Source organism: Xenopus tropicalis, chromosome 3, assembly GCF_000004195.4.
Source record: "Xenopus tropicalis strain Nigerian chromosome 3, UCB_Xtro_10.0, whole genome shotgun sequence".
NCBI classification, from domain to species: domain Eukaryota; kingdom Metazoa; phylum Chordata; class Amphibia; order Anura; family Pipidae; genus Xenopus; species Xenopus tropicalis.
Genome location: NC_030679.2, coordinates 23021575 through 23041548, shown reverse-complemented (window position 1 = coordinate 23041548; position 19974 = coordinate 23021575). Strand labels below are relative to the sequence as shown.

General features: G+C 40.0%; 1 protein-coding gene across 1 annotated transcript; it reads right to left on the bottom strand.

The window, feature by feature from the left end:
* Positions 1 to 489: 489 nt before the first annotated feature.
* On the bottom strand, positions 490 to 19078 carry ugdhl (UDP-glucose dehydrogenase like). Its single transcript, NM_001013612.1, has 12 exons — positions 19062 to 19078; positions 12135 to 12375; positions 9604 to 9705; positions 8348 to 8548; positions 7245 to 7442; positions 6650 to 6797; positions 4285 to 4379; positions 3717 to 3847; positions 2696 to 2835; positions 2237 to 2328; positions 2042 to 2152; positions 490 to 1033 (listed from the first exon to the last, which is right to left on the bottom strand). Exons 2-12 carry the CDS (start codon positions 12294 to 12296, stop codon positions 920 to 922), a joined length of 1494 nt encoding a protein of 497 aa, NP_001013630.1. The 5' UTR covers positions 12297 to 12375; positions 19062 to 19078; the 3' UTR covers positions 490 to 919.
* Positions 19079 to 19974: the final 896 nt, after the last annotated feature.

Genomic DNA, 19974 nt, shown 5'->3' with positions numbered 1-19974 from the left:
TTGCGATTTTTTCGGCGGCCTTACGAATTTTTCGTTACCAATACGATTTTTGCATAAAAACGCGAGTTTTTCGTAGCCATTACGAAAGTTGCGTAAAAAGTTGCGCTTTTTTCGTAGCGTTAAAACTTACACGAAAAGTTGCGCCTTTTTCGTAGCGTTAAAACTTAAAAGGTGCAAAGTTTCGCGTAAGTTTTAACGCTACGAAAAAAGCGCAACTTTTTGCGCAAGTTTTAACGCTACGAAAAATCGCCAGATTTTACGCAACTTTCGTAATGGCTACGAAAAACTTGCGTTTTTACGCAAAAATCGTATTGGTAACGAAAAATTCGTAAAGACGCCGAAAAAATCGCAAAAAATACGAAAAAATCGCAAAATACCGATCATTACAAAAAAAACGCAATCGGACTCATTTCGACCCGTTCGTGGGTTAGTAAATGTGCCCCTAAGTGTATTTTCTTTTGGGATCAAGGAAAATGCAATATTTCAAGGTTAAATATTTAAAAGGTTTTTATTTACAGAATAAAAAATGACAGTATAAAAGTATATAAAAAATTATTAAGCACAAACAAAATAGTTGAGGTACTTTTTTGTGGCTTCTGTCCAATAGAACTAGACTTTGAAGGGAAACGATAAAGCAAAAGTACATTTTATAGAAATCTTGAAGATATACAAGAAAAAGTTTCATAACATTATAAGGGTGTTTAAAAAAGGACACTAAAAGTGGCTAAAAGACTGAAGTAGGTATGTACTAAAATGTAGTCTAGAAAGGTTGCCAGGCAGAAAAGAAATAGGATGGAGGTAAGGTGGGGGGGGGATGGGGTCAGAAATTGTTGTGGCTGTGCCACCTTGCATATCTTTACAAATAAACTATATTAATACAATAGATCTATACCATAAAGTCCCATTAATAAAAGCTCATCTAGATTTTAACTTTCTTTGCTGGGGTAGGATCCTGCTCCTGACATGCAGGTTTGGATGCTGCCCGGTAGACTAATGAAGAAACTGGATTAACCTTCTTCCCAATGGTTTCCACCTGAAAAGAGAGAGAGAGTCAACTTTTAGAGCATTCTCTTGTTAACAGAGAAGACGCAATACAAATTTATAAATAACACATTTCTAGAGATACGGTAAAGAAAATGAGGCCCTTGACAATGAATGTAATGGATCAGAGTAATCAGATCAACCAGCAATGCCTTAACTCCAGCTTTTTTTAAGCAACTCCCAGCCTTGTCTTACCCTAAAACCAGCCTTAGGTAACTGGATCTTAATGTGTATGGCCACCTTAAGTAATTAAAATCCTCTCGCTTAGCAAGGTTGCCAAGCGAGCGGATCTTCTCCCGATAGGCACAGCCACGGGTGGGCGATATGGGGTGAATTTAGGCTAATTCGGTCGAATGCCAGAACATGCGCAGTCGGTTCAGGGACTGCATCAAAGAGCCGATGCGGTCCCGGATCTGACTACATTTTTTAGTCGGGCAGGCCCGTCGTTTGTGCCCCTACACGGGCCAATAAGCATCCGAATCGGTCTAAGGGACCTATATTGGCAGCTACAATCGGCCCGTGTATGGTCACCTTTAGGCGAGTGTCACATTACATTAACAAGAAAATGTTTGCCGCTGCCTTCCGCCTTGTTTTTAGTCTGCACTTACAGGCCAAGCAGAGAAGGAAGGATAAAATCTTTGGTGACTGTCAACTTATTAGGGACCCCAGTGATTCTAGCCACTTGCTGACAGTGCTCCTGCTCTGGGTGGGGGTCCTGTTTGTTGGTGCCATCAACTTGGCACCCCAGTGATTTTAGTTTTCCTTCTCCTTTAATATTAAGTCTGTTTCTCTGGAGTAGACAGTGGGGACACAAGTCCTATGGAGAATTACTTTCGTTGGTATCCCTGTTGCCTTACTACACATACTGTATAAGCACTATTCCAGAATAGAGATACAACTGTTGGCCAAAAGAGTCAGCGTTAGTCACCCCCAAAACAAAATGTTTAATAAAACTAAGCACTAAAAATCTCCTGAAAAGGGTATTTTCTTGCAGATGTACCTGGAAGCCAATTTGCTGCAGTCTCTTATGCAGATTGTCCAAGACCCGTCTTCCATCAAAGATAAATGCAGGCTTAAGCATTTTTCCATAAATCCTTTCATAGTCCAGATCCTGCAAAATAGTATAAAAGAACATTTATAAATATTCATCATTTCAGTGCACTGCGACGCTCTTTGCATTGGTTAACATTCTCACCTTAAAAAGGTCCCACTCTGTGCAAATGACAAGTGCATGGGTGTTTTCACAAGCAGCATATGGCTCTGATGTGATGGTTACCAGTTCTGACACTGAGGAGAAGGCACACACATGCAATACAAATGATAAGCGGCATGATGCAGAAACACAAAATGTAGTTGTGAATAGGATTAATTATCTAATTGATGGTTTTCTACCTATTTTGTTACCATGTACTTTACTGAACAAGCACTGAGAATTCAGGAAAACCACATTGATAGTGCTCCAGATGTTATAAAATACAACTCCCAGCAACCTTAGCCAGCCACTAGTCACTAATCAACACAAGCAAAGAGGTTATTCTGTTTCTTAGAATCACTTATAAACTAATGGCAGCATCACTTTCTGTAATAAAAGCCCCTCAAAACTTAAAATAACTGTCTTAAGTCGCTTTTTGACCATCAATGGGCAAAGTTTTACCTCTCTCCGGATTGTCCCCAGAGATGGCTGGGTGGGAAAGGTCTCGTATAATCTGCTCTTTCTTGACTTTCGGATCATAGACGGCCAGGTGAGCTCCCTCGTCCATCAGATATTTGCAGACATAAATGCTGGATGATTCCCTGCAATACAGATAAAAATAAGGACATATACTAGCCAAGCTATAACCTGTTTGTTGGTTTCATTTATCAGTGTATCAGTTGTCTGCAGCACCAATACAGTGTACTCAATACTTATCAGTTAAACAATGTATAGCATTATTGCTTAATAAAACAATACCTATGTCTATGAGATACTGTTAGATCTGTCTTTAGAAGGTCTAAACAGGAAGGAAAGCACTGCCCATAGTGGGATCATAAAGAACAGAAGGCACAGGAAGGAACAGTTGTGGATAAGGAGGTATAATAAGAAAAGATGATGACAGCTGGATTATATGGTAACAGTAAAACCAAACATCAATGTTGCTCAAGCACTCGCCCTTTAGTTGCTGTGGATATACTACCAGAAACCACCAATAGCCCAAAGTATGCCTACCCATAGGTTACTTTCTAACAACAAGGTTAGATTTGCATCAGGCACCCACAGCTAGGGACAACCCTGGGTCCTGTATTAAAGTGGAATTATGTACAAATACACCTTTGCTAAAGAGGAGCACAATAAATTGGTTTAATTTTTAAAGTGTTTTCTATTTCTTTCTTTTCTTTTTAGTTATTATCAACCATTAATGGGAAACTTTTTTCTTTTTCATTGAAATCATTCCCGCTCTTCTCCTATAAACAGGGTAGTTTGTTCAAAGGGTGAGAATGAGAATGAGTCATGTATAAACAAACCCCTCACTTTTCCAAGCTGCAGCCTGTGTAATAATAAGCAGCTCATTACACAGAGGGCTTGTTTGTGGATTTGTACCATGTACCATGTACCTTGTTGTCTCACAATTTACCACCAGATGTCACTCTAACATTTAGCAAAAACACCTCACATTAAATAAAAAAAAACACATTACCTGGTATCACCAGTGTCTTTCTTGAACGCAAAGCCCAGAAGTGCAATCTTCTTGTCTGCCACTGTGTTAAACAGACAGTTTACAATGCGAGAAGCAAATCTCCTCCGCTGATATTCATTGATGTCCAACACCTGTCATAAGAATTCTGTTAATTCTTGGTGAAACATAATAACAATACATTTTTTTTTAAACATAAGGAACACTGGAAATCATTTATAAGCCTGTTGCCAATGTGCAATTTCAGTTTTGCAGGTTGGTTCACTTATTTTTATGGGGTTTATCTCTAAACCTTCCCAGAAATTGTTAGGGGCTACCCAATAATGACACTATGACTGCACTGTGTGCCTGCTGAATGAGTATTTTATAAGTGATCCACAACATGCCCCATAGTTTGCTTATGCCTGAGATACAATATTTAGATTATATGCCCCAAAGGACACACTGTGCCTTGAACCCTACACACAATTATTTGAATAGAGACAAGCAATACTATGGTGCAAGCTTACTGCCTAACTAATTTTCATGTCATTAACATAATACGTTTGTATATGTTGGCATAGTTACTCACCTGCTGCCAGTACAAGGCCACCTCATGAAGGCTGAGTGTCTCACATATATATATTAAGTTTAGAATATCCTTCTGAAAACAGCTGCCTCCGAATCCTGTAAAAGAGCAGGTTGTTAAGGCTTGACCAATTAATAGCCCGAAAAAGGCTCCAAGCTACATCAATTATTCAATGAATATTGTTAAAGGAAATTATACCCCCAAATTGGGTTTATGTAGAAAAGGTGCATAAACATCATTTGAAATTCTATAAACAAATATAAATGATTTTCTCTTCTACACAGCCATACTTGATTCCACAAACTCAAAAGAAACTAATTTCCAACTAGCCTTAGGCTCACAGTGTAATGCAACCTACTTATATTGCTCTACTGTGAAATCAGAAATTCTGACATTTGAAGTCCCTCTGCTTTCCATAGTTGGTAGGACACAGATTCTCTGGAGACCCCAAGTCCCAGAATTCAATCACTCAACAATGGAACAATGTGAAGGAGGAATTGCATGACATAGTGAGGTGGCCATACATGTTAAGATCCGCTCGCTTGGTGACCTGATATCCCCACCTATGGGTGGGCGATATCGGGTGAACTTAGGCTAATTGCCCTGGGGCCAAACGATCAAATTACAACACTGTAGTAGACGCAGTCTGTTCGGGGACTGCATCAACAAGCCGATGCAGTCCCCAATCCAACTAAATTTTTTAACCTACCCTGCCTAATTTCAGGTCAGATGTCGGTCGGGCAGGGCCATCGTTTGTGCCCATACACGGGCCGATAAGCTGCCGAATCGGTCTAAGGGACAGATATCGGCAGCTACAACCCCTTAAGGGTTGTTGGGGTACTGATCCCTATGACACCAATAAAATTCAGTATCAAGAAAATCATTACTGTTTTTACATAATCTACCAATTACTCCCTTTATATATAGCAAGTTTTGATTTCATTAAATGTTTTAATACATCCCTCCATAACATAAGGAAATCACTAAACAGTAGATGATTACATGGACTAGTAATTTTAGTTCATTTCTACTTTGCATATTGAATAGAAATTCGCAAATCTTTCAAAAGATCTGCGAAACGGCGAAAAATTCGTGAAACGGCGAAAATGTCATGCGGCAAAAAAAATTGTCACCCACGGCTATTATTTTGTTGCCCACGGCTATTATTTTGACTCCCACGGCTATTATTTCGTTGCACGCCTATTCGTTTGACGCCCGCGACTATTCTTTTTTGATGACGGCGACAATTTTTGGACGTGCGGCTAATTTTTTCATCCGTTTCGCGAAACAATCCGCCAATGGCGAAACGCGGAAATTCGCCGCAAATCCATGCCAGCCGAAACATTTCGCCCATCACTAATATTGAATTAATACCTGAGAACACAGACTGAACAGCAGCAGAGAGAGGCAATTATTTAGATTACACTAGATAAAAACATTAGCTATTTTTTAAAAAAACAGGTATGGGATCCCTTATCTGCAAACCCGTTATCCAGAAAGTTCCGTATTACGAAAAAGGCCATCTCCCTTTATAAGAAAATAATTCTAATTTTTAAAAATGATTTTCTTATCTCTTGTGGTCACAACCTCATTGCACCCCCGCCTAATGGTTTATAAGTTAGTGGTTGAGCACAACTTTCCCTTTTTTTGCTATAGCTTATACAGGAGCAGTGGCCAGCTCTATGTTGTAGCTCCCACCCTTCCCAGCTGCAGTCAGGTGATCCCAGTGGAGCCAATAAAAGGGCAACCATATGGGGGTTTTAACCTTGAAAGCAAGAAAGTTGCAGGTAAAACTTAGTCCCTTGGCTAAATGTATATTGAAGCAGTAGAATTCTTAATGAATCGCATAAGTCAGTGTAGGAACTGGTCAGAAGGGATGACTTTGACGCAGTTGGCCAGCTTGAAGTATATTGCAATGTATGGACAAACAATCCCTGTTTTGCTTAAAGGGAAGGGCATTTCTTAGTAGCTTAATGCACCGAATGTCTTAATGTCCTGTATATATTGATAATGGGTGAGTGCAGAGGATCTCTTGTTGTGGTTTCTTTATTGGAGGCAAACACATCTTATTGGGTTTAAATGATGTTTAAATGATTTTTTTAGTAGACTTAAGGCATGGAAATCCAAATTATTGAAAGACCCCTTATCTGGAAAGCCCCGGGTCCCAAGCATTCTGGATAACAGGTCCTATACCTGTACATCACTATAGAAGAAATATCTGTACTATAACAATTTTATGGTGCAGTATCTCCGTTAACTGGCTACAAGGGTTGTTCCTGGGGTAACATTGCCCATTAAAAACCATAATCAGATGTTTTAGTTGGCTACACATCCAGAAGCCATCAGGCCACAACTAGTCTTAACTCACCAATACTCGCTTGTAGGAAAGGCCGGCCAATCCTCTGATCAGTCCCAATGGCATGAGCAACTTCTCCTACATCTGCTCCTGTTACTTCACAGAGTGCACTGATAGAATTAATACTGCTGATCCTCTGTGCTAAAAATGCATTAGCAGCCTGCAAATACAAATAAACCTTAATTACTATTTTTTCTTCGGGGGGGTGATCTCTTGTTCTTAAATATCAGGGGTCCCCAACCTTTTTTTCGTATGAGCCAGAGTCAAATGTAAAAAAGACAAGCATCATAAGCAACCCAAGCACCATAAAAGTTCATGGAGGAGCCAAATAAGGGCTAAGATTGGCTATAAACACTATCAGCTTACAGGGGGCTTTATTTGGTAGGAAATCTTGTTTTTACTCAACCAAAACTTGCCCCCAAGTCAGGAATTTAAGAATAACTACCTGGTTTGGGGGCACTGAGAGCAACATCCAAGGGGTTGGGGAGCAACATGTTGCCCAGGAGCCACTGGTTGGGGATCACCATTGTATATTGTGTATCATTGATAGGGATTCAAGGTAAAACAATTTACACATTCTAATACTGAAAGACAGGAGAAAGCTTACCAGCTTGGAAAGCTCAGATGACCAGGTGTTGGTTGTGATAATTTTACTCTTAGGAACCCAGTGTTCATACACCTCACTGAGGGCTGCAATGGCATTCTGGCCTGCTGGTGTCTCATCTCCTCCAATGAGTATTCTGTCTGGGTTCTTTAAATTCTCGATGGCAGTGCCTTCTGCCAAGAACTCTGGGTTTGAAAGGACCTGGTGAAAAGTAAAGGTTACAATTTATTAGAAGGCAGGCCACGGTATATTGTGAATATTAAGCACACATTAAAGTTATTACAGTACCTCTTGGAGCAGAGGTCTCTGTTGATTCTTTTAACTATGAGTCAGGGGATGCATAACTCAGAATTAAGATGCAAGTTACATCTTTGTATTACAGGAGAATTACTTAGTTGTGCCAGTAGGTGGGGTTTTCTAGCAAACACTGACTTATATGCCCCTTAGCAATACCTACCTATTACTGGACCACTGTATACCAGAGACAACATGTTTCCTATCCATATAAATAAGAAGGCACAAAAAGGGGATAGTATGCTATGGTTCTCACGGCAGTCAAACAACCCCCATGCCAGGAGACAAAGGCCATTTTCTTATAAAATTAATTTATTGGTATTATCCTCAGGACCTGGGGTTTTCCAAATAAACCTTAACTCCACTAAAAAAATAATTTTAATATTTATAAAATCCAATAACATTGTGTTGCCTCCAATAAGGATTTATGATATCTTAGATGGGATCAAGTACAAGGTAGTATTTTATTATTATTAATAATAATTATTATTATTATTATTGAGAAAAAGGAAATCATTTTTTTGTATTATTTGATTAAAATGGAGTCTATAGGAGATGGCCTCCTGTAATTCAGAGCTTTCTGGATAATGAGTTTCCGAATAATGGATCCCACACCTGTACTAAGGAAATTATTTAGTAATATTTAAGAATACATTGTTACTGCAGTGCCCTGTACCTGAGGTAAAGGGTACCAGGGTATGGGATGGGCACATGTGGTTGTTGCTCAAAAATATCATTCTTTTTAAGTCTCAAAAGCCCTGGCGTCTATGGAGTTTTGCTTTACATATTCAAACTGCTAAAACTGCACTCACTTGGAAAGAAAGGTTTGGTTTAGTGCTAGTTTTGAAAATCCGCCGAATAATTTCAGCTGCTCGTACTGGCACCGTGCTCTTTTCCACTACGATCTTATAGCCATCGGCAACATCTGCAATCTGGCGAGCACAAGCTTCTACATATTTCAAGTCAGCTGCGCGGCCCTTGCCCATGCCAAAGGTTTTGGTGGGAGTGTTCACCTGTGGATACATAATTATAAGCAATTTCATTAGCATTCACATTAGTATTTATATTCACATTACTATTCATTTCTTTCTGGAATTCTTCAAAATTATTGGACATGCCCACTTTTTTTCCCAATGGACTCTTATAGGGCCCTACCAACTAATAATACACTACTAGTACTAAAATATTTTCTGCATTATTAAACACAATTGGGCCCATTTATCTCAAAGCAACCATTCAGTGACTAGCTTTTTTTCAGTCAGCTGCAGGTAGACTAGAGGTACTGCCTAGGTTTAAATCTGCACAGTGTTTATATATGACCCCCTACAGATTATTCCCGCTGTAGCTATGGTTGATTAAATTTTTTTTTTTTTTACTGTTATCCATATTTAGCTAGAGAAATCCAGTGTTTTGGCCAACTAAATGGCAAGTCCCACAGTTTTTGGGCCTATTCTGTCAGTGAATTCTAATGCTATATAATGATGTGATGAGGATGAGAAGAAAGGTTCTGGCCAGAATAATGGCATCTTATGCAAGTTGGGGCAGCAACTTGAGTGGGATACACAAGAAAAATCTAATAAAAATATAAAGTCAATATATAGCTGAGTACTAAAGTTACAGTGTACAGTTACTACAGTTATCCCATATTCTATACCCATAGTCCAGCTATACTCTATATGGAAACCAGTCCTTTCCAGATTCCAAATATTTGTACAGCTAAGTACCATGTCTACTTGGGGTAGACCTGATGGACCACAGTCTTTACCAAAATGGCTGCATTATGCTCTTGGGCTGGGATAGATAACCCTTAGCAGATCAACAGACCCCAGTAAGCTGCAACAACAAAGCTTTTCAATCTAAAAGCTCAAAGTTTTCTATTGTAAATACTTGAACACATGATGACAAAATCTAGATATTTTAGGTCACACAACACAGTTGCACCTTCCTATACGCCCCAATCTACCTCAAATACCTCCTATCTTATAACACCCTTTTCAGACCTAGAACGTGACAGCTGGGAGGAGTGCTTACTCTATTCGCTGCTAATTAAGAATTCCCCAATGCTTACCGAAATAAAGATGATATCAGCTTTTTTAATGGCTTCATTTATATTAGTTGAAAAGAAAAGATTCTTCCCTCTGCAAAAATCTACCACGTCTTGGAGTCCAGGCTGTGCAGAGTGAAAATAAGAGAGGACATTTCAGATCAAGTCATAGGATTAGAGTTTTATATATGCACCGGTTTTTATAATTAGAAACAGTAAACATTTTTTGAACATGGGTTTAACGTGCACATTTAACATGCGACATGAAATTCAATGTCAGAATGATGTAGCCAGTGGAATTATGACAATTATTTAGTTTGCAGTCGGTCTCCTTTTTCTTGCATTATTTATTGTTTTGGTTCTGCAGCTGAAATGCCACCTGTCTGTCATTCAGTCACTGCCCCTAGAGGCCAGGTTTGAATTACAGGCTGAAAGTTGCGCAGGAGAGAAGAAATGAAAGTCTTACATTTAATCTATATCCTTTCTAATACGGTTATTAACATTGGGAAACACTGAGGCTGAAAGTGTTAAAATCACAGAGGTATCATCAAAATCACAGAGGTATTAATATGAATGCCTATAGAATCACTGACTGTTGTATGGGAAAAACAGGAATACTGGAGTAAAGGGCACTCCAATGTGTGGAGTTTACATATTCTTCTTTATGGCCACAACCCTAATCACTATCGCTCGGGACCGAACTGGGATTTAAAATAGGCCCTGGCATTTCAAGTACACCAAGGCCCAAACATCCCTCTGTCAATGCAGTGGCACAACAATAGAAAAAGCACACCGCACAATAAGGGAGAGGGGGGCCGCGTCCTGCTCCCTTTATAGTTTTAGAAACTATAGTACCTAGCGGTTGGAACCACCCATGTCACCCTCTCCCTAGCTGCTCTATCACCAAAAAGCAAGCATGCTACACCAGCCTGTAAGGAGCTGGGAATGTGAGCGGGGCTGGTGGCTGGGTATGGGGGAAGGTTGCTAATGCTTTGCGTACCAGGTCCCTCCATAGGTTTATTGGTGGGGGGCCCGGCATGGCTAAATCATGCCACTGTGTCTATGCTATCTTACAGCAGAACCTCTGGCATTTGCCAGGATCCACATATTGCCAGTTAAGGCCTCCTGCCCCTAACCTATGGCCCCTGATGGCTATGTGTAAAGGGAAATAACTTCATAATACATAGGAAAATCTTAACAATATTAATGTGTGGTGTTTATATATTCCTTCTTTTGGCCACAGCCCAAGGCAAGTGCTGGCTTTAGGTAAAGGTAAATAACTTTATAAAAGATAAGAAAATGAAACAATAGGAAAATGGTTATACAATCTGTACTTAGTATCTTATTATAAAAACCCAAATCAAAACTTATTAAATAATGGCCCTTGAATATGTAAATTTTAAGAGATTCTGCCCTAAAGGCGGATGCATACAACTAATCGTAATTTAACATTAACAAAACATAGAAATTTAACACTAAAGGTTTCTCTTGAGTATTATGAAATGTCAGCTCTCTGTGTAGCATATGGTACAACCCTATAGCCTAGCTGGTAGATGTAATCTCTGTTAAAAATTTTGCTTACTATAGACAGGGCCGGATTTAACTTTGAGGCGCCCCGAGGCCGCCCCCGCACCCCCCCCCCCCGAGTTAAACTCCCATACGGAGCAGTGGGGAGAGGTCCCGACTTCTCCATATGGGAGCCAAATTTAAAAATTCTGTTGCGGCCTTACCACAAATCCGGGCCTGACTACAGAGTCATACCTGCACTGGCATAGTGTTATGGCATCTCCCTCTGCAAGCTATCATAAAACACATAACTTCAAGTTAGGGATGCACCAAATCCAGGATTCAGTTCAGGATTCGGCTTTTTTCAGCAGGATTTGGATCTGGCCAAATCCACATGCCTGACCGAATCCTTCAAATCACATGACTTTTTTCCAAATAAATAAAGTTCTTTTAATCCTATCTGTGGCCTAATTTGCATATGAAAATTAGGATTTGGATTCAGTTTGATATTCGGCCAAATCTTTCTCAAAGGATTAGCCGTTTGGCAGGATCCCAAAATAATGGATTCAGTGCATCCCTACTTTTAGGGGCCCATTTACTAAACAATTTTGAGATAATTTCGTATTTTTTCTAACTTAAAGAACTTTTCGGAATGTATGCAAAAAGTAAAATTAAAGTTTTTGGAAAAATTGTACTTTGTGCAAAAAATACAAACATTTCGGAATTTGTTAACACTTTGGTTACACTTTTCACCAGGTTTGATCTGCCAAGTACCATTGAGTCCTATGGAAGGCTTCCAAAGCCAGACATGGAAGGCATCAAAGCCAAAAAGGTTTTCGTGGCATAACGAACTTTTCGGCACAAAAATATTGTGACTTTCGAAATGCTATTGTGATATTGTCGTACGAATGATGAAAGCATTTTTGAGACATTTTAGAACTTCAGAAATTATCGTGGTTACTCCGAATTTATACCATATCGTGTTTTAAGCCCAGAAAAAAAATCAGATCTTAGTAAATGTGCACCTAAGTGTGCCTTTAAGCGGATACCTCATAAATTGGCAGCTGGTCAGAGTTCCAGGCACGGATTCTCTCCTCGTTGATGTCCACCACTGTGACTGTGACTTCCGGACACATCTGGGCTATGACCGTACACGTTGGACCTCCTACATATCCAGCACCGATGCAGCAAATGTTTTTAACCTGAACCATTTTTCAAGATGGAGGATTTTGATTTGTTTTTCCAATTGGGTAAAAATGCCCGACACGGATGCTTTAGAAGTTTCTCAACCTGGAGATGTAAATAAAAATACAATCATAAGGTATTATACTAATTAATAGAAACTTACATTTTCTGCCCATCTGATGGCACTGTTGCTATTATAATGTATGAAATTAACTCTGCTGAAGCCAGAAGACTGCAGACTGTATGTCTATCTATCTATGCACAGAAAAAAGAAATGCCCTGCTTACACAGATATTCTTATTTTGCCTTAAATATAATTAAATGTAAAGGATACTCCTGAACCTCTGTACAGAGTCTCGCCACAATTTGCTAATAGGAAGCACATTTGCTATACCAGAATGTTTCAAACAGGGATATTAACCCATTCAAATGAGTTCCCTTGCACTCCTGAGCACTTTTGCAACTTTATTTGAAATCTTTTGAATATTTTATTTCAAGTTTTGCTTGTTGTCCCTGACAGTTATATTTCACTAGCATTTCAGGGATTAACTGAAAATGTATACAAACTGCTGTCCCCCAAATTTCTTTACTATCCTTAAAAATTTAGCATACAGCAGGGCCAAGGATCAATCCTTATATTGTAAATGAAGAGGTTAATATTTAAAGGACCCTCCCCCCTAGTGCTCTATATGCATGGGGGGGACAGGATAGGATACATATACAACATCTGGCTTCAATTACTGACAATGCAGCGAGTAAATTAGATGCGTCATTTCCACCGCAGCTCCCTGGGCTGCACATTGAGTAACCACAAAACTTATTAAACGCAGCGGGGGGCATATTCCTGGATATGCTGGCGATTAAAGCCCCTCTTAAGTGGTGGTAGGGTTTATTGCAAAACAGATTACAAATATTTTTATCAAGTAGAACAGTTCAACGTATGGTTCTTAATGGGAAAATATACCCTACCTTTGACAAAAACTCACTCCATTGGGCTTACATTGAAAAAGTGCAGGAAAACTATCTGAACTTCCAGAAACAAAAAGAAATGTATTTTTTACACAGAGAAAAAAACGTGAGCTCTGTTTCTGGGGATAAGTTCCCCATTCCCCATAGACACCGGGTAACACAACTTCTCCCTCACCTTGTTCCATTGTAAAGTGATGGATTCTGGAAGTTAACATCTCTCTGGTTCAATAAGTATAGTGGAACAATGGAATAAGGTGAGGGAAAGGCTATTCTCAACTGAACTCATCTTTTCCTACTATACCTGCTATCCCACAGCCCCAGTCCCTTCCCAGAGGCTATTATCCCCCCACTGCTACTATAGGCACCATCTCTCCCTACTATACCTGCTATCCCACAGCCCCAGTCCCTTCCCAGGGGCTATTATCCCCCCACTGCTACTATAGGCACCATCTCTCCCTACTATACCTGCTATCCCACAGCCACAGTCCCTTCCCAGAGGCTATTTTCCCCCCACTGCTACTATAGGCACCATCTCTCCCTACTATACCTGCTATCCCACAGCCACAGTCCCTTCCCAGAGGCTATTATCCCCCCACTGCTACTATAGGCACCATCTCTCCCTACTATACCTGCTATCCCACAGCCACAGTCCCTTCCCAGAGGCTATTATCCCACTGCTACTATAGGCACCATCTCTCCCTACTATACCTGATATCCCACAGCCCCAGTCCCTTCCCAGAGGCTATTATCCCACTGCTACTATAGGCACCATCTCTCCCTACTATACCTGCTATCCCACAGCCCCAGTCCCTTCCCAGAGGCTATTATCCCCCCACTGCTACTATAGGCACCATCTCTCCCTACTATACCTGCTATCCCACAGCCCCAGTCCCTTCCCAGAGGCTATTATCCCCTTACTGCTACTATAGGCACCATCTCTCCCTACTACACTTGCTTTCTCACAGCCACAGGCCTCAGCAACAGGACATGTAATTCAAAATTATGTTCCCATACAAAACAGTTATATTGTAAATTCATCTAACATAATCCACATTCCTGTAGATAAAGAGGTAGGGCCCCTGAAATATGGAACCCACTAAATCCTAACCCACACCACAGCTACCCATAGGTGGCACCATTGGAGAAAGCACCTAAGCCTTCCTTCAGTACAAGGTTGCTTGACCAACACCTCTGGAGTAACCTTTTGAGCTTTCTTTGCATTTAATTATCCAGATTTCTTACCTTGCTCTAAAGTTTTGAACCAAAAATCCTTGTTGAAAAGCTGATATTCAGCTAAAATCCAAGGAGACAGGATGCTACGTGTACTGCATCTCTCATACGAAACACAGGCAGTATCCTTATAGAAACAGCAAGCTGATTATACCTCTGCTGACTGATTCACACACCATTTATTCCCACTGACAGAGGCAAGCTTGTGCCTGCAACAAAGGCAGGTTTGTAGGGGAATGAAGGCTACGCTACACACTCAGCACTGATGGGAGACACATACTGTGCCCGCAGAATGAAGTGCCCACTGTGCTATATCCCCAAATGCCTTTTACAACAGTCAGGAGGGAACATGTTTGGACAAAATAGAATGGAAATGTAGCTATATATATATATATATAATTATATATACATTTATTTATTTGAATAAAGCACACTGATACTTTACTGGTATATACCCTAGAGTTAAGATAGGAGTGGTCCCGGTACTTTACATTATAGGCTATGGATGACATTGCCTCACAAGAGATGTCATGGCTGCTACTGCTGCTTGATGGGAATACACTGAAATATAAAGATAAATTATGTAATCTCCATTTATGGCCAGGGCTTTGTGGGACACTATTGTTTTACTACAGAAATATATGTCACTATATGTCTAGCCCTGTATCCATATAAAGTTACAGGGCCATATTAACCTAACATAGTGCCATAGATGTTGTGAACCAACAGCATGTATGGCACCTTGTTAGGTTAATATGGCTTTGTAAGATATATGGTTACAGGGCTAGACATATAGTTTATTTCTATATGGAGATTGCATTCATTTTTTACCATACCTATTTTGGACCTGACTATATACCTGCATATTTGTGTTTATTTATATTAAAGCAACCACACATAATTGCTCTAATGAGGTAACCTAACTCACAAAGGCTAATAAATCTGTGCCTTCCAGTGGCCAATTTACCAGGAAAGTGGTGGAATGCTTGTTCAGCTTAACTAAGTAATATAAAAAAAAATTAAATCCATGTATTCAGATATCCTGCTCAGTTCACGCACTCATTATGGATAGTATTACATGATTTGGTCTCATACATAAATTGTGTTGGTTTGGTGTAGCAACAGCTGCTGAGTGACAAGTGGCAGATCCTGCCTGCACATGATTAGCAAACAGTTTCCATATGTAGTGCAGCAATGTAACATCCTTCCCAGCAATAAACAGAATGAGGGGGGGGTAAAAGAATGAAAGCCTTTCCAGCTTCTCCAGAGAACATGACTTTCAAGGAATTGCCGAGATGGAGTCAGTTTGCTGTAATTACTGACCAGGGGCTCATTTAGGATTAATGAAAGCATTGACCATGGAGCGGTAGTTATTTGTAAAATATTGGTATGTGATACCAATATTTTATCAAGAGCTTCTAAGTGAGGCAAAACTGCATACAGAATGAGTTGCTGATGCCAAATACAGGCCAATTTGTAGCAATGTTATAAAGCTGGCCATACACGGGCAGATCCGCTTGCTTGGCGATCGAATTCTGCACGCGGCAATGGGGCAGTCGGTTCGTGGACCACATCAACGAGCCGATGCGGTCCCCAATCCGACTGGATTTTCTAACCTGGCCGATTGATATCTGGCCAATTTCAGGCCAGATATCGGTCGGCCAGGCCCCACGGTTCTGCCCCTACACGGGCCGATAAGCTTCCGAATCGGTCCAAGGGACCGATATCGGCAGCTATAATCGGCCCGTGTATGGGGACCTTTACACCTATTTATATACAATGTGTGTCATGCCAGGAAAATATATGTGTGTATATATATATATATATATATTCACTAAAGAAAACTGCCACTGCTGAAAACTCTGAGTGCAAAAGGACTTAGCCCGTTGGTACAGGCTCACATACAAAAATCCACCAAAAAATGTCCTGCACTCCAAACACTCTATTGTTAAAAACACATAGAAAAAAATGTAACATTTCAGAGCGTCCCGCTCCTTTATCAAGCCATGTATAATACAATAAATGCCACACTTTTTTTAAAGGTCTAACTCCACCCCCCTTCCCACACCTTAATTGGATACCTTTCATTATATAATAATTGGAGATTTGAAGGCACAAAGGATGTACAAAACACATGATCTCCAATTATTATATATCCATTTCATACACACACACACACACATACATATATATATATATATATATATATATATATATATATATATATATATATATATATATATATATGTAATCAGTGGTATAACCAATCAGTAGGGGTAGTAAGTGGATAACAGAATATAGTAAAGTCCCCTGAGACAGAAATGACGTATGGGTTTTGTACGCCCATGGAAAGGTAGCCTTCGGTCAGCCAGAGGCCCCTATTTCCTGTTCCTAACATTGATGCCGGTGGGTATAGCACACGCCACACTGGTATGTGAAACTGCTCACACCACATCTGCTGGAGAGTCCTGACGTTTTACTCCCAGGTTACTGACATTAAGTGCATTCTCTACTTATGCCCTCCAGATGGGAATTAGGACAAGAAAATCCAGTGACCTTGGAATTGAATGTACATTCTTTAGACTTAGGCTCCTTTTAGGCCTGTTCTTAGTGTATGATACAGGCGATATACCCATGGGTGTCTTGTTGCGTGCCATGGCTATTGCATATCTGCCCAACCTTGTTCAACATAGGGATTACAGTTTAATCTTGCTGCAGGGCAGCTTGCAATACTTGCATTTGAACTACACAGATGGCATAACTTCAACCCATATTATTGGTTTTTAAGATTTGTGGATTTCTAATAGCTCTGAGCAATATTTTGCTACTGACTATAATTGGTTTTCCATTAAATGACTTTGAAACTGCTGTGTTATTATTTCCTCTGTTTTTTTTAATCTTTCATCACATCTCAGTCACTTTGCTAATTAGGAAATAGGAAAAGGAATGTGATATAGATTTATGAAAAATGAAAAATTAGCATTTATATGATCACGGAACTCCTTGGTGACTTATAATAACACTATATTTTACAATAGGGGGTAGATTATTTACTATATAAACAGTACTTAATGATGTCATTGGTTATAACCGGTGCATTGTGATGTAATTTCTGTCACATGACTCAATAAAAGCTGTGTATTATAATAAATAATGCACCCCCTGTTGTGCCTTCTGCCTCGTGCCTTTTTATGGAACTCCTAAGTGACTTATAATATCATTATATTTTACAATAGTGGTACATTAATCATTATTAACTCCTGAAGTAACCCTCCAATGTTTCAGATTAGAAAAGAGTAAAAATGCCAACATAGGCAACCATCTGTTTTTTAGGCAAGGCTCTTGTGCCAACTGCCTTTCTGGTGCAGTGTTTTTAGTGAGAAATAAAACATCTAGGGCTAGGCAATATATGGGCCATTGATGGCAGCCATGTCAATAATGGTTTACAAATTGGCGCTCTTAGAAAGATTACTAGAATCTAACCCAAGTGTGACAGTACTGCTGCCCTGTGAGAGAAATTTTTAATGCTTGAGTTCTTATTGAACAACTTTTTTTCATATATTACACATTGTTTATGGGGATTATACAAATATAATTGAGGCAGCCACATACTTAATGTTTGGTCAATATATTTAATGTTTTGCCAATGGCTACAGAGCCTAATAGCAGTGGGGCATAACATGACTGCTGTGGGGCTCCAATGAGATGTTGGGGGCCCCATCGAGCACCAACTCAAGCAGTTTCATTCTATGTTTATATAAAGTGTCTTATTATTAAAGTTTATGGGGCTCAAAATGATTTTGCAGTGGGGCCCCAGTAACTAATACAGGTATGGGATCCCTTATCCGGAAACCCATTATCCAGAAAGCTCCGAATTACGGAAAGCCTGTCTCCCATAGACTCCATTTTAATCAAATAATTCAGAATTTTAAAACTGATTTCCTTTTTCTCTGTAGAAATAAAACAGAACCTTATAATTGATCCCAACTAAGATATAATTAATCCTTATTAGATGCAAAACAATCCTATTGGGTTTAATTAATGTTTTATTGATTTTTTTGTAGACTTAAGGTATGGAGATCCAAATTACAGAAAGACCCCTTATCCGGAATACCCTTGGTCCCGAGCATTCTGGATAACGGGTCCTATACCTGTACTAATATTTGGCACTGTATAAGAATGTAAAAAAAAAAAACTAGTTGTAAAAGCTGTTGTTTGAACTGCAGCATTTATAGTGTACTTGGTTTGAAGTGGCACTAGTAGTTAAAGAGTTAAATGTCATCTTATAAATCAAAACCTCTGCTTTAGTGCCTCACCGAAGGAGTTAAACGGGGAGGCAGCCCCCGCCCCCTTTAACTCTATCGGTACCAGTGCTCAAACCGGTAAGGGAATCAATGCACAATAGAAACTAGTGTAAAGTTGCTACATAAAAACCCAATTTGGAGAGAAAACGCCTTTATAGCAATAGATGGTCTCGGAAAAATCACTTGGGCTAGCATTAAATGATTATGAAAAAAATTAAGAAAGAAAACAGGGACTTTTCGAGCAAGTACAAAAAAAATAATACAGAACATTCATTCAGAAGAACTTACCTGCAGCCTCTGCCTTGGCACAGTCCGGGGAGAACAAATATGCAAGTTTCAGCCTTTCATTAAGTACAGTACCTGGACCCGCCCAGGCAGCCAGCTATTGGCCAGACCTTAGCGCAGGACCCGCCCCTTCTACACACCTTGTTTCACTGGGGGGGCTTCTCTGCTGAGGAGCTGGAAGCGCTGTTATGTAGCAGTGCATTCTGGGAACTAGCGGAATGGGACGCAGAAGTGGAAGCTGAGGTAGCAGTCATTCTGTGGGAAGCTGCACAGAGCCATATAAGCAATAGCAGCTTTAGCATGACAAAATGGGGATACATGGGAAATCACCCGTATTAACAAAGCCAAACGTACCGGTGTATGTACATGAAAGGGTTACAGGCACATCTGTAAGTGGTGTGTCCTCCTCCCCACCCTTGGAATGTACAATACAGCTGCTATTTCACTGCACACTGGGCATATTCCAGCCACTTCTGTGGTACTGGCAGAGATTTCTCCCTGTTTACACTGGAGGGCATTATTATTTACAGAGGAGACTACTGTCTATATTAAAGTACATAAGGGCTATAGTACATATAGGGTACCTAGGATAGAAATTGTGCATGATTGCAATTGGTCACTTGCTGAACATATATACAGCCACACTGTCTACAGCTGCATCTCTTTGTGGTGCTGGGAAGCCTCCTCTGGACCATACCAATGAAATAGCAAGGAGTCATGCACAATTTACTGCAGAAGGGAATCTCACCCTATATATAAAGGCCCCCAGTGCCCCCAGTTGCAGAACCCCTGGGGGAGTGATACCAGAGCACACTGACAATGGTAGGTGTGCTTGTGAGTACATGCCGGTAAGGCTTCAGTTCCATTACTGTGTACTGCATTATCCTTGGGCCCAACAACCCTGACAAAGTGAGGT

Bases quoted from the DNA above. Each gene is read 5' to 3' on its own strand.
- ugdhl (NM_001013612.1), bottom strand. From the start codon at position 12,296: ATGGTTCAGGTTAAAAACATTTGCTGCATCGGTGCTGGATATGTAGGA. The intron at 2,329-2,695 runs GTAAAACTTTGC...CCTTCTCCTCAG, and splicing joins TGGGGACAATCCGGAGAGAG to TGTCAGAACTGGTAACCATC. The intron at 1,034-2,041 runs GTACATCTGCAA...CTCTCTTTTCAG, and splicing joins TGCAGCAAATTGGCTTCCAG to GTGGAAACCATTGGGAAGAA.